General features: G+C 39.5%; 1 protein-coding gene across 1 annotated transcript in view; it reads right to left on the minus strand.

Moving 5' to 3' along the window:
• Positions 1-14,468: 14,468 nt before the first annotated feature.
• The window catches only part of LOC126106900 (nuclear RNA export factor 1-like), a 214,081-nt gene continuing 212,297 nt past the window's right edge, over positions 14,469-16,252 (minus strand). The window contains exon 15 of the mRNA XM_049913317.1: positions 14,469-16,101. Within this exon, the coding sequence (XP_049769274.1) occupies positions 15,996-16,101 (106 nt within the window). The 3' untranslated portion in view covers positions 14,469-15,995. The remainder of the gene's footprint in view (positions 16,102-16,252) is intronic.

Below are 16,252 nucleotides of genomic sequence, written 5' to 3' on the forward strand. Positions count from 1 at the left end.
ACTGAAGACAACAACAACATAAGTATGCCCATTTGTATTGAATAATGAAAACGGTAAACCTTTCGTGGGCCTTAGGGGATATACTTCCCACTAAACGCATTTATGTACATCGTTTAAGGGAATACATGTTACTGCTTCTGTACCCTCCTGGCATCTAGTGACAGTCCGCTGCACCAGTTGTAGTTTCTATTTGTTGTGACATATGGCCGTCAGGACTGTGGGAAGTACATATCTCACCAAACAACGGTGTTTTAATGATTATTGGGAAGTATGGTTACCACCAAAGTAGTATCTGGAAGGGTTTGGGAAGTAGACTTACCACGAAATTAATCTGTCATTTGTGGCTCTTGTGAAGCATACTTATCACCGACTTAGGGGTATCCCAAAGCTTTTAAGAATATGTCTTACCACCTCTGTCTATGCCTGACATATTGTGGTAGTATACTGCACCAGTGTGTGAAAACTGCTACAACAATCAGTTTCTGTTTGTCGTGGGATCACTACTATTGTTGCAACACATTGCTTCACTTCTTGCAATATACATTGTTGTTAACTGTATCAGCCTGTACCTTTATTGTGTGATCAAGTTCTAAGATTTTTTTCACATTGTGGTAAGTAAACTTTTATATTGGTAATAAATTTTCTAAATGAAGTAAAAGAAACCATAAAATAAAAACAGAAAACACTTAATTTTTTTGTGTAATGGCAACATATAACAACTCACAAAAATGGAGTGGGAAATCCATTTTCCACCACAGTTTTAATACCTCACAACAGCACCTTAATGATTTATGTACCTACATAGTTTTTCGTCCTAAATCACACATAAAGTTATCAATAAATAAGTATAGTCAGTTGATCACAATTGTAATAGGACAGCAAAAAAAAAAAAATTATCTTCACTGAGTTGCTACAAAAAATGGGGCCCTTAAAATGGTTAACAGACAATCGACTGAAACTCTACAGTTTGTCATGTAAAATATTTCTTTTCAGGAGAATATCATTTTAAAATTATAATAGGCCTAATATATGAATTAACATACTTGAACATACCAAAATATGGTTAACAAAGCAACTGTTTGACACAATGTGTTGTCTTAGGAATTCTTCTGAGCAATGACTTTTTGACTGTTTGATCCTCCCCTGACATCACAATTTCATTTCTCAAAGCTTCCCCACATGTCCTCTATTCTACTCATCTGTTTTGATCATTATTCAATGCTCCCATTGAAACATATCGAGGTCCCCACAACCACGATTTTTGCAATTTCTCAATTTCATTCCGCATTTCGTAATAGTAATAAACTGAGGCGTTTTCTGGAACGATGACTTAAATGCAATATATGGAAATCAAGATAGGGAGCATCAAATATTTGATGTCGTGTTTTCATTCATTTCAATCATTTGTACACGGGTGAAATTTCGGTCAAATAGAAACGACATATAGTTGCTTCAGAACACATGATGCTATAGTGTACTACACATGACTTACATACTGATTTGAACTGCTGATCCAGTAACACACTTAAGTTGTTTTTCCATAGATCACTGTATAACACAAACAAGAAAACAACATTTTCCATATATGACAATTAAACAGTCATTGAAGATAGAAATAGCGTACTCGGATCATAAGGCAACAAAATGTATTTTTATTTGACAAACATAAATAGTAGCCAAGATAGATACAAAAAGCCCATGCCTACCACAGTAGTACAAGTTTATATGCCAACTAGCTCCACAGATGACGGAGACTGAAGATACATATGATGCAATAAAAGAAATTATTCAGTTAGTGAAGGGAGACGAAAATTTAATAGTCATAGGGGACTCAAATTCGATAATAGGAACAGGAAGAGAATGAAAAGTAGTATGTGAATTTGAAATTGGGGTAAGGAATGAAAGACGAAGCCGCCTGGTAGAATTCTGCTCAGAGCATAACTTCATCATAGCTAACACTTGGTTTAAGAATCATAAAAGAAGGTTGTATATGTGGAAGAGGCCTGAAGCACTGTAAGATTTCAGATAGATTATGTAATGGAAGACAGAAATTTAGGAACCAGGTTTTAAATTGTAAGACTTTTCAGGGGCAGATGTGGACTTTGACCACAATCAATTGGTTATGAACTGTAGATAAAACTTAAGAAAGTGAAAAAAGTGAGAATTTGAGGAGATGGGACCTGGATAAACAGAAAGAACCAGAGGTTGTAGAGAATTTCCGAGAGAGTGTTACAGAACGATTGACACGAATGGAGGAAACAAATACAGTAGAACGGGTAGCTTTGAGAGATGAAATAGTGAAGGCACCAGTTGATCAAGTAGGTAAAAAGACGAGGGGTAGTAGAAATCCTTGGGTAACAGAAGAGGTATTGAATTTAATTGATGAAAGGACACAATATAAAAATGCAGTAAATAAAGCAGGTGAAAAGGAGTACAAAGATCTCAAAAATGAGATCGACAGGAAGAGCAAAATGGCTAGAGAACAAGTGTAAAGATGTAGAGGCATATATCACTAGGGGTAAGACAGATACAGCCTACAGGAAACAAAGCTCAGATGGAAATCCAGTCCTCAGCAAAGAAGGGAAAGCAGAAAGGTGGAAGGAGTATATAGAGGGTCTATACAAGGCGACGTACTTGAGGACAGTATTATGGAAATGGAAGAGGACGCAAATGAAGATGAAATGGGATATATGACACTGCCTGAAAAACTTGAGAGAGCGCTGAAAGACCTAAGTCGAAACAAGGCCCCGGGAGTAGACAACATTCCATTAGAACTACTGACAGCTTTGGGAGAACCAGGCCTAACAAAACTCTACCATCTGGTGAGCAAGAGGTGTGAGACAGGCGAAATACCCTCACACTTCAAGAAGAATATAATAATTCCAATCTCAAAGAAAACAAGTGCTAACAGATGTGAAAATTACCGAACTATCAGTTTAATAAGTCACACTCGCAAAAAACTAACACGAATTACAGAAGAGTGGAAAAACTGGTAGAAGCTAACCTCAGAAAAGATCAGTTTGGATTCCATAGAAATGGTGGAACATGCAAGGCAATACTGACCCTAGGAGTTATCTTAGACTATAGGTTAAGGAAAGGCAAACCCATGTTTCTAGCATTTGTAGACTTAGAGAAAGCCTTTGCCAATGTTTAGAATACTCTCTTTCAAATTTTGAGGGTGGCAGGGGTAAAATAAAGGGAGTGAAAGGCTGTTCACAACTTGTATAGAAACCAGATGGCAGTTAATAAGAGTCAGGTGGCTTGAAAGGGAGGCAGTAGTTGAGAAAGGGGTGAGACAACGTTGTAGCGTATCACCTATGTTATTTAATCTGTATATTGGGCAAGCAGTAAAGGAAACAAAAGAAAAAATTTGGAGTAAAAATCCATGGAGAAGAAATATAAACTTTGTTTGCCGATGTCATTGTAATTCTGTCAGAGACAGCAAAGGACCTGGAAGAGTAGTTGAACGGAATGGAGTGTGTCTTTAAAGTAGGATATAAGATGAACATCAACAAAAGCAAAACAAGGATAATGGAGTGTAGTCAAATTAAATCAGGTGATGCTGAGGGAATTAGATTAGGAAATGAGTTATGCTATTTGGGAAGCAAAATAACATGAGAGTCGACGTAGGAAGGATATAAAATGTAGATTGTCTATGGCAAGGAAAGTGTTTCTGAAGAAGAGAAATTTTTTAACACTGCGTATATATTTAAGTGTCAGGAAGTATTTTCTGAAAGTATTGATGATGATGATGTTTGGTTTGTGGGGCGCTCAACTGCGTGGTTATCAGCGCCCGTACAATTATCCAATCTTTGCTCAGTCCAATTTCGCCACTTTCCTGGATGATGATGAAATGATGAGGACAACACAAACACCCAGTCATCTCGAGGCAGGTGAAAATCCCTGACCCCGCCGGGAATCGAACCCGGGTCCCCGTGCTCGGGAAGCGAGAACGCTACCGCGAGACCACGAGCGGCGGACACTGAAAGTATTTGTGTGGAGTGTAGTCATATATGGAAGTAGAACACAGATGATAACTAGTTTAGAGAAGTAGAGAATAGCTTTCAAAATGAGCTGGTACAGAAGAATGCTGAAGATTAGATGGGTAGATCACGTAACTATTGAGAAAGTACTGAACAGAATTAGGGAGAAGAGGAATCTGTGGCACAACTTGACTAGAAGAAGGGATCGGTTGGTAGGAGACATTCTGAGGCAACACCAATTTAGTATTGGAGAGAAGCGTGGAGGGTAAAAATTGTAGAGGGAGACCAAGGGATGAATACACTAAGCAAATTCAGAAGGATGTAGGTCGCAGTAGTTATTCGAAGAGAAAGAGGCTTGCACAGGATAGAGTAGCATGGAGAGCTTCATCAAATCAGTCTCTGGACTTAAGACCACCACCACCACACCACCACCACCACCACCACCACCACCACCAACAGGTACTGCAGTTATGTATCGGATCACGTTTCTTTGTATTCCTTATCTAATTACTGCCTTGCTAACCTACTTCTATCTTCATGTATTTGCTTTGAAGATTGTTTAGGAAACAACTTGCTGTGCTAACAACAATGCTCTCGACAAATGGTGACACTGTAGTATTCATTTATTCATTCACTCACTGCCCATAGACATATCACCAAAAGAAGATCTAGCTCCTGGTGCAAACCTACAATACACTGTATGGAGGTCACTCAACCGAAGAGTGGGTGTCCCCCGATGCAAGATCAACCTGAAGAAATGGGGAATCCTTCCAGAGAGCACAGACGCCTCTTGCGTCTGCGGGGCTGAAGATCCAAGCCACCTACTTGTATGCCCCATCATGGACAACCCGTGCACAGTACAAGATGTTCATGAAGGAAATGACAAAGCTATCGCAGCTGCTATATTTTGGAAATGCTGACCGGATACAGAAATGAACGATTTTACATGCTAAGTGCACCAAATAAAACTTTATGCAGTCATCGTGCACAATGAGTATTTGGACACTGGTGGTTTTCTTTCAGTAGTTACTGTGATTAAATTCACACACTAACACAAATTAAAGGTATTTCAAAAGTATAAATATGATCACTTGGATGAAGGCTGCGTGGGGGTGATTTATAACAACAGAGCAAACATACAGAGAAGGCTGAAAATTCTTGATTTACAAAATTAGTCATACAGAAGAGGTCAGTGTATGGATGGATGGTATCATCTTAAAGAGGTATTTTACTGAAGAAGTGTTGTTATTTTAGTTTGTTTTACTGATGAAACAGTAAAAACTTTAAGTTGACTTTGTGATGCATCACATGTTTATAATGGCCCATTTGCGTGTTATTTTATGGTCGTCGTAGATTGTCAACTTTACCTTCTAGCATTTGGAAGCCGTTGCAGAATTACTGTGGCCCTGGTATCTCGGCTTTAGATTCCTCTTCCTCCACTGTGATGCCTGAGTCAGCCTGGAAAAATACTTATGAGACTAGCTATTGCTGAATGATTTCGGACTACTCTTCTTTGTAATACATGTATTCACTTTCCATTACAACACAAACATTTTTACAGCTGATTATACTTTAAGTTATAAAACATTTTCCTTGTGCAACGTCTCTTGTACATTCTGGCTGTCAACCAGTGACCGACTGACCTTCTTGGAAATGTCAACAAACAAGTCTCCCAGTATCTGTGGATTGGTGTGTATCCCTTAGGCAGGATGTAAGTGGCACAGAAGCAAATGCTGCAACATGTCGTAATATTGCCGCACACCACCCTGCCTTCAGATATGCTGCATTCACCCCATCATGTGATACATGTGCACATGAAACAAAATTTCTGCACATATAAGGTGGGTTGCAAATTCCTAATAAGCTAAGAAAGAAAATTCCTTTTTATACAGGGTGGTCAATTGATCGTGACCGGGCCAATGTAATGTTCTACTGATATTACTACAAGATGTTTCACTGCATGACAGAATGGCGATGTACTTCCAACATGATGGATGTCCAGCACATAACTCGCTTGCAGTTTAAGTGGCATTGAATAGCATATTTCATGAGAGGTGGATTGGTCATCGAAGCACCATACCGTGACCCGCACGTTCACCAGATCTGACGTCCCCGGATTTCTTTCTGTGGGGAAAGTTGAAGGACATTTGCTATCATGATCCACCGACAACATGTTCGTCTAAAATTGTGAGCCATATGTTTGTGACTATTAAAGTGCCATTATCACAAAGCGAAAAAATTGGTCCAACTAAAACATTCATATTTCTTTACATACTACACGAATATGTAATAAAAAATGGGGGTTCCTATTTAAAAAACGCAGTTGATATCCGTTTGACCTATGGCAGCGCCATCTGGTTTCCCCCTTCAAGCTAGACAAGTTGCGTTCTTTGTAGCTTTTTCGTTTGAGGCTTATTTCGTGAGATATTTGGCCCAGTCACGATCAATGGACCACCCTTTATTAAAAAAAAAACGAAGTTTACTCTTAAAATTTCTGTCAACGTAGGTGTAATAGTACCTCCCTACGGTATCTTTGCCACATGTGGACACCACGAATATTTACTTACATGTGCATGTCATTTGAAGAACCTACTCACGGATAACAATCGACGGCAGTGAACACCGAGGTGTCGCATTCTTGCACAGGTTGCAATACTCGCGTGTGATCTGGCATTGCAATAATAAATGTCAGGGTACTCCATGTGTGAACGAACATTTTCTGCAATAAAACACTCAATTATAGCACACTGTTTCACATGCACCGACATAGTTACACACCTGCATGTTACGTGCTACAATTTGAAGCCCTCTAATGGCAGAGGGTTGCAACTTCTGTCAGCGAGGCGGGGAAGTCGCCAAGTAATATGCACAACGTGTAACACGTCAACTGATATTGGGAACAGAATAAAATATTCCGAGGCACTGCTTTTCGGCTCACCCTTGTGGATGTGTATTGATTCACTAACATTACACAGAATACGTGCTGTCAAAAAAGTGCCGATAGATGTTTAGTGGGTGATAAGAATACTGTCGCATCACACTGGCAAAGCTACACAGTTATTTGAGAGCTCAACTAAATGAATTTCAGTGGACCTTGTTTCCCTCCTAGTTCCACATTCTAGGATCCGCATCAAAGATGCTCCACCTTGATCTACTGTAGCTCACTGCAGTCTGAAAAACTTCTCCCTGTAAACCTACTTACCATATGTCTACTGAAGTAACACTCTTTGCCAGACACAGCTAAACACCAAAAACATGGCCTAGAGAAGAGTTTCGGTTAGTGTATGAGCAATAGTTGAACCACATCTGGCACATACATAATTGGGTAAAAGTATTTTTCTTACAGGTCTGAGCCTTAAAAAACTGATAAAGCTGTGCTCACCTCAAGGGCTGGTTTGAAGCAGGTGGAGGTGCTATCCGCTTGCCTTCTTCCCATTTATGAACAGATTTGCAGTTTTACATGGACTTTGAAAACTTTTCACATTAGTAAATAATTGCGTGAGGTGAAAGAAGAGATAAGCAAGTGAGAACGTCCTGGGATTGACAAAAGAGGCTTACTTTCAAAGGCATAACCTGCTGCAAGAGGATGCAACCTGGAGGCTTTTAAACAGCTGCAACAAAAATATGAATGCATCCTTTGCCACAGGACATTCACACTTCATTAACTTAAACATTATTTTGCATTTACAGGTTATGTGTTTTGTAACCGTGAGGTTCCTAGCAATATTTTCAAGTACCATTCACAAGCTTCAGCAAAGTAAACTATTTTTTACTGAACTACTGAATGCACTACTTCAATAGTTAAACAGGGTGTATACATGGACTAGGGAAAAAAAAAGTTCCCGGATTTCTCGGTTAAAAATGCAGTTTCTCCCGGGTGAAAACATACTTTTTCCATGTTGAATTACAGGAGATTTTCCCTCGGAATTGTAAAACTTGTCAATCCCTTGAATGGTTATGTTTTTATTTACATGGGCGTAGAATTTCCCGGCACTTTAGAAAACGAAACTCAAGGGGGGGGGGGGGGGGGGGGGGGGGGGAATGTTTTGAAAAGATCTTTGACAGGCTGAAACATATACGCTGTATATTTTCGTATTACAAAAGTATAAATTCGAATTCCACCAAACACTGTATGTTACTTTCCAAACCATTGAAATCAAGATTGCTATGCGCTTTTGTAAGCCAGTCATAGCTCATGTCATGTGATCATGCCAGCCGATGACGGCGGATATTCACACCACAGGACACATGATGTACTCAGCCAATAGCAACATCACTGTTAAGTAGCGTGAATACACAAACAGGAAAAGTTAATGTTTTAAATTAATATACATAGTGTTGCTACAAGAAAAGCGAAGCTTTCACATACTGCATGAGAAGCTAAGCTCTCATATATGATGTTGATCTTTTTTGCACGTGTTACACTTTAGGGTATATCACACAAATGTGCCAGCAAAATTTTTAGCCGAGCCCAGTGACTTGTCCTCTAAGTTTTCCACAAATAAATTAGCTACCAGAGAGGAGAGAGGGCATCCCATAGTACTACATCAATTTCCTCATAATACCGACATAGATGTCTGATCTTCTGGGCTCGAAATTCCTCTAAATGGCTCGTCACCAAGGAGTTAATTTTTAAAAAGAGTCAAATGGTCTGTGATTTAAGAAATTCCTCGTGCATTCTCGCACACAGTCCAACTTGCGTAAACACTGAAAAATAAAGTGTCCTGTGGTGCCTCTCCTGCTCCCAGGCGGCTGGTTTGACATCCTACACCTCTTTAAAAAAATCTCGCAATTAGTAGTTGATGGGACTATTTGTAATTGGGAGAACAAGAAAATTTCCGCTCTTTATTGACTATTAGGCAATAACTTTGTTTGCTTGACATAAAACTAAATACAGGATACATAAAACCAGTAAAGACAAGATACAAGCCAGACAGTAGACTTTTCTTCAATCCTTAGCTCCTAGCATTTTTACTCTCTAATATTGCTACAGCTTTACATGGCATGCTTTACTTTTTGTGAAAGAATCTATTACCTCAACAAAGTTTGTCAAACGTTTTGCTACATGAAAAATCAAAATGTCATTGTCTAATACTGCAAAAGCTATAATAAAAATAGTACCCACGACTGGTGTTGTTTCTTGAAATGATGATGTCTATTTTGTCACTGTCTGCTAAATAAAACAAAATAGGCTTTCTAATATTGCAGCAATTGTAACACACATCAAATAAACCAGGCTGTTTTGGCACAAATGGTCATTTTTATAACGTGGCAGAATATAATTCACAAAGTACCGATATCAAATGCCTATTAGGCCTACTACAAGCAAAAAGCTTTATGTTAGTTTCACATCTCATTCATACGTTCCAGTTTCGCAAACATGAGACCGAAATGTAGTAGTACGAAATTTTTGTATAATTTTGGAATCATCATATTCTTCAATAATTTGTGTGATGTCCGTTTCTTCTCCTTCCTCATTCTAACAAACAATCTTGTCATGACTAATTCAGGGACTATTCCTGCCACTGTCAAAACTTAATCGCCAGTTAACTTCACTACCCTGCCAGAATCACCAGTTTAGTTATCGCACAATTATTCTCTGGTTAGGCGTTTTTACATGTTTGTACAACGCGTCTACCGTGCTACTTCCGGCATAGAACTTAAGCGACTGCTAACCAGGGACTGTGCAACTGGCCCTTGCTAGTGTTGCAATCTGACCATAAATTTGCCGGCTGCTGTGGTTAAGCGGTTCTAGGCGCTTCATGCCGGAACCGTGCTGCTGCTACGGTCGCAGGTTCGAATCCTGCCTCGGGCATGGATGTATGTGATGTCCTTAGGTTACTTAGTTTTAAGTAGTTCTATGTCTAGGGGACTGATGACCTCAGATGTTAAGTCCCATAGTGCTTAGAGCCATTTTTGAACCAACAAAAAATTTTCTGTCAAAATGTCATTTTCTTGGATGCACCGAGGAGATAATACATAATCTCTCTTACCTGTTAGTCGTTTATTTCCACTCTGGTAGTCTGAATCTATGGATTTCATTATTAATTATAACAATGCTGGTCATTCGCAAACCCAATAAACCACATAATCAGACAGCGATTGGCATTTACCCGTTCGGCTTTACTCTGCTCAGCTATTATACCCTCATGAATATGTCCAGTAAACATGGGCTCTAAAATTTACCCCTTAAGAGCTATGAGTTCTTGTTCAGTAGAACTATTGATAGTGCCCATAGCTCTTAGCATATGCATTTTACAGGCCATGTTTACTAGTCGTTTTTATGGTAATTCATGTCATATCTGCAAATACTGACCATTCCTCCTGGGATAACCTGCATTTACTCATGCTTGGCAGTAATAACTGTGCTATCTCAAACAATACAACATACTTATAAGGAGTGTGATATTAATTTTTATTTCTTCTCTTTCACTGCAGATCTGTTTCAACTAAATTGCCGTTATCAGGTGACATATATTGTCATTATTCTAAATTTGCTGAATTACAGTGGTAATTAATTTGTTACGACAATAATTTGATAGTTCTGTAGTTATGATGTCACACAGATATTCAAGAAATACATCAGGTCTTAAACAAACTACATCCAAAAATCAAATTCACAATGGAAACAGAGACAAACAATGCTATAAATTATTTAGACACTATGACAAGCAGAGAACCTACCACAAACTGGACATTCATAGAAAGCCTACCTCCACAAACTGCATCATAAATGAAAACTCATGGCATCCAGTGCCACAAAAATTTGCAATTTTTGCTCTATGATTAACAGACTGCAAAATCTATCACTAGAAGCAAACAAAACAAAAAACCAGATACCACAATACAATGCATAGTGCAAAAAAACAATTTCAGCTCTAAAATCATCACTAAAATATACAATAAATAGATGACACCCGTGCTCAACACAGTACACAGCGAAATATGACCAACTGAAGAAACAATATCTTTAAATAAAATATAATATATACTAACTGCTTGTAAGGATCAAATCTCGGACAAAATTAAGGCATTACTGAGACCCACAAATAAACAATATACAAATAGCTTGCTGGACCATTAAAACCTCAAACTGAAATTATGATCAGGTAACACAAAACCACCAGTCTATGCTAGCCCTGATATACACAAAAGCATTTGTAACAGCTGTAATAATGTTTATATAGGCCAGACTGGAAGAAACTTTCTCACACGATTTAAAGAACACATTTGAAATTGTGATAACAACCAGTCAAAAACTTTTCCGCATCAACACACAGTAGATACAACTGAACTCTCATTGCAGGTACTTCACGTAAATCCTACAATAAACACTCTCGAGGAACTTGGAATTTATATACACAAGAAGGCAACCATAAGACATATTGAATGAACAGATGGATCTTAAACATCAATACTACTTTAAAAATTTTACTGAAATACTCAAAAAACAAAATGGGTAAATTCAAAGCACTGCGTACAGCCAAAGATGAAACAATCCAGTATAAAATCTTAACATTGTTGCTGATATACATACTCTGGAGCCAATACAAATGTATGAGATTGTCAAAATTTACCCAAATTTATCAAAAACAGAATTCAACAAAAGTATAAACTTCAAATAAAGAACACCTACCATTTAAACACATATAAATTAATAACAACTACAACTGCTACAAACATAGGTGACTACGAACGGCAACCACAGATATACGCACAATCAAACAATGTACATACCATCTGTACAACAGTGCTTATACTTTGTAAACAGATGACTTCATAACTATAGAACTGTCAAATTACTACCATAACAAATTAATTACCGCCACATGTCAGCAAATATACACTGAAGTGCCAAAGAAACTGGTATAGGCATGCATATTCAAATAGAGAGATATGCAAATGCTGCAGTCTGCAATGCCTATACGAGACAAGTATCTGGCGGAGTCGTTAGATTGGTTACTCCTGCTACAATGGCAGGTTATCAAGATTTAAGTGAATTTGAACGTTGTGTTATAGTCAAGCGATGGAACACAACATCTCCAAGGTAGTGATGAAGTGAGGATTTTCCCGTATGACCATTTCACAAGTGTACCGTGAACATCAGGAATCCAGGAAAACATAAAACTTCCGACAGCACTGCACCTGGTAAAAAAGATACTGCAACGGGACCGACAACAAGCGAAGAGATTTGTTCAATGTGACAGAAGAGCAACCCTTCCCAAAATTGCTGCAGATTTCAATGCTGGGCCATCAACAAGTGTCAGCAAGCGAACCATTCAACAAAACATCATCGATATGGGCATTCGGAGCCGAAGGCCCAGTCGTGTACCCTTGACGACTGCATGACACAAAGCTTTACACCTTGTCTGGGCCCGTCAACAATGGCATTGGACTGTTGATGACTGGAAATATGTTCTCTGATTGGACGAATCTCGTTTCCAATTGTATAGAGCGGATGGACGTGTACGGGTATGGAAACAATCTCACGAATCCATGGTTCCTGCATGTAGGCAGGGGACTGTTCCACCTGGTGGAGGCTCTGCAATGGTGTGGGGCGTGTGTAATGGGAATGATATGGGATCCTTGATACATCTAGATATAACTTTGACAGGTGACACATATGTAAGCAGCCTGTCTGATCACCTGCATCCATTCATGTCCATTGCACATTCCCACAGACTTGGGCAATTTCAGAAGGACAATGCGACACCCCACATGTCCAGATTGTTACAGAGTGACTGCAGGAACACACTTTTGAGTTTAAACACTTCTGCTGGTCACCAAACTGCCCACACATGAATATTATTGAGCATATCTGGGATGTCTTGTAACATGCTGTTCAGAAGAGATCACCACCCCCTCCTACTCTGCAGGATTCATGGTGTCAGTTCCCTCCAGCAGTACTTCAGAAGACATTAGTCTAGTCCATGCCATATCACGTAGAGGCAATTCTGCGTACCAGTGGGGGCCCTACATGATTTTAGGCAGATGTACTGGTTTCTTTGGATCTTCAGTGTAGAATGACAGTTAAAATACAGTCACTAAAGATGTCATATGTATGTCAGACCATCTACATAATATACAGGGTGAGTCACCTAACATTACCGCTGGATATATTTTGTAAACCACATCAAATACTGACGAATCGATTCCACAGACTGAACGTGAGGAGAGGGGCTAGTGTAATTGGTTAATACAAACCATAAAAAAATGCACGGAAGTATGTTTTTTAACACAAACCAACGTTTTTTTAAATGGAAGCCCGTTAGATTTGTTAGCACATCTGAACATATAAACAAATACGTAATCAGTGCCATTTGTTGCATTGTAAAATGTTAATTACATCCGGAGATATTGTAACCTAAAGTTGACGCTTGAGTACCACTCCTCTGCTGTTCGATCGTGTGTATCGGAGAGCACCGAATTACGTAGGGATCCAAAGGGAACGGTGATGGTCCTTAGGTACAGAAGAGACTGGAACAGCACATTACGTCCACATGCTAACACCTTTTTATTGGTCTTTTTCACTGACGCACATGTACATTACCATAAGGGGTGAGGTAAACGTACACACGTGGTTTCCATTCTCAATTATGGAGTGGAATAGAGTGTGTCCCGACATGTCAGGCCAATAGATGTTCAATGTGGTGGCCATCATTTGCTGCACACACTTGCAATTTCTGGCGTAATGAATGTCGTACACGCCACAGTACATCTGGTGTAATGTCGCAGCAGGCTGCCACAATATGTTGTTTCATATCCTCTGGGGTTGTAGGCACATCACGGTACACATTCTCCTTTAACGTACCCCACAGAAAGAAGTCCAGAGGTGTAAGATCAGGAGAACGGGCTGGCCAATTTGTGCGTCCTCCACATCCTATGAAACGCCCGTCGAACATCCTGTCAAGGGTCAGCCTAGTGTTAATTGCGGAATGTGCAGGTGCACCATCATGCTCATACCACATACGTCGACACGTTTCCAGTGGGACACACACTACTCCACTTCGTAATTGAAAACGGAAACCAAGTGTGTACGTTTACCTCACCCCTCATGGTAATGTACATGTGCGTCAGTGAAAAAGACCAATAAAAAGGTGTTAGCATGTGGACGTAATGTGCTGTTCCAGTCTCTTCTGTACCTAAGGTCCATCACCGTTCTCTTTGGATCCCTACGTAATTCGGTGCTCTCCGATACACACGATCGAACAGTGGAGGAGTGGTACTCGAGCGTCAACTTTAGGTTACAATATCTCCGGATGTAATTAACATTTTACAATGCAACAAACGGCACTGATTACGTATTTGTTTATATGTTCAGATGTGCTAACAAAACTAACGGGTTCCATTTAAAAAAACGTAGGTTTGTGTTAAAAAACATACGTCCGTGCATTTTTTTATGGTTTGTATTAACCAATTACACTAGCCCCTCTCCTCACGTTCGGTCTGTGGAATCGATTCGTCAGTATTTGGTGTGGTTTACGAAATATATCCATCGGTAACGTTAGGTGACTCACCCTGTATACATCACTCAATAATGGCAATGTAGTCAAAACAGCTCTGTAATGAAATGGAAGAAACAAAAATTGACACAACAGCGAGTCTGGACATTCCTTATAAATACATCACTTGCTGACTTATACTACGTTAGACGTCCTACTGAACATAAATACAAAATATATTTTATAGCAACACACACTGGTGATCCAAAACATTCTGACCACTTGCTCAATAGTGTGTCGGTCCACCTCTGGAATGCAACACAACAGTGATTTTACATAGCCTGAGTTTGTCAAGTCCTCAGTAGGTGTATAGCGCCAGATGTCTATGCACAGCCACCACAATTCCTGTAAAGTACAGGCTGGTGGTTTGTGAGCACAGGGCTGGGAACCGACAGTTTCCAACAGGTTTGTCAGTCAGTGTCGAGACACTGACGTGAGTTCACTATTGTGCTCCTCAAACTGCTGTAGCACGATTATGACCTTGTCACAGAGACAACTGTCCTGCTGGAAGATGCCACCACCCTTGTAGAATGGAAATGGTCTGCAATGCAGTTACAGTCCAACACCAGCACGATGCTTTTGATTATTAAAACATACCCCACAGAAGTCCAGGTGAATGACCCCCATACCATAATAATGTAACAACAGAGGCCAAAGCGACAGCCCAGTGCCATCTAGCACGACAGTCAGTGCCAAATGCCAGTCTGCAACCTGTGTCAACTCGAGCTGAGCTGCTTCTGTGCTGACCACCTATTGTGAGGCAATGACAGTGCACTAGGACACTGACCACAGCTCAAGACACTCCAGGCCGATGGAGGAATGCAGCCGAACTACTTCACAGCACAATCAGCTCCGGACAGCAGTATTTATATCCCCCTGGGGCCATCCTGACATCACCAAACAGCTGTGCCGTGTCGACACCCACCAACACTTAATGCAAATGAATACGGACAAGTTATGTAAGAAGTGAAAAGCAAATAATACACTTACACACAGATGCCAGCAAAGAACAGCACAAAAATGAGTTAATTAGTAAATCATTTTTTTACTTGTCTTCCACATACATTCCTACGAAGAACTTAATATAAAAGCATTGGAGTATATTACATGAATATTCGTAAATTAAGTATGTCACATTAATGCACAATCAACATAGAACATAGACAGAGGAACAGCTAAAACAGGTCTTTCCAAATAGCTGTAGCCTAAAAATTCACCATTACAGACAACGTTGACACCTTTCCTTCCTCATTCTGCAATTACTGAAAAATATTAACATACAAATAGCATACTGTATAATCCACACTGGAATGGTTCTGATCTAAAGAGTGTAGCTACATTCAATGCCCGCTCAGCAAAATTTTCTGTCAGACTTCTGCACACTTTGAAACACCAATACACAATCAAAATTACAACAATATTTATTTACAGGCAATTGTTTCAAGGTACAGTTAACACAACATACACAGCACTGAGATGCAGTCTCTTCTGAGAGAAGTTTTCTTCATTACTATTTTGAGGTGATAAATGCTGATTTTGGAATTTTGCTCATCTCATAAAGTTCCACAAAAATCTGGAGGGCTTCCTTCATATCCCAGTCAGTATCCTCCAGGCATCTGAGAAAACAAGTAGCATTACTTTCTGATGACATGGAAATCCAAACAGCATGAAGAAAACCGAAGTCACTCAAGAATACAAGTTGAATCAAAATAAAACTTTGAGAAGTTGCAGCCATTTCAATACTAAATAATGGTGACCAGCAAAATG

This window comes from Schistocerca cancellata, chromosome 10 (assembly GCF_023864275.1).
Source record: "Schistocerca cancellata isolate TAMUIC-IGC-003103 chromosome 10, iqSchCanc2.1, whole genome shotgun sequence".
Classification (NCBI taxonomy): domain Eukaryota; kingdom Metazoa; phylum Arthropoda; class Insecta; order Orthoptera; family Acrididae; genus Schistocerca; species Schistocerca cancellata.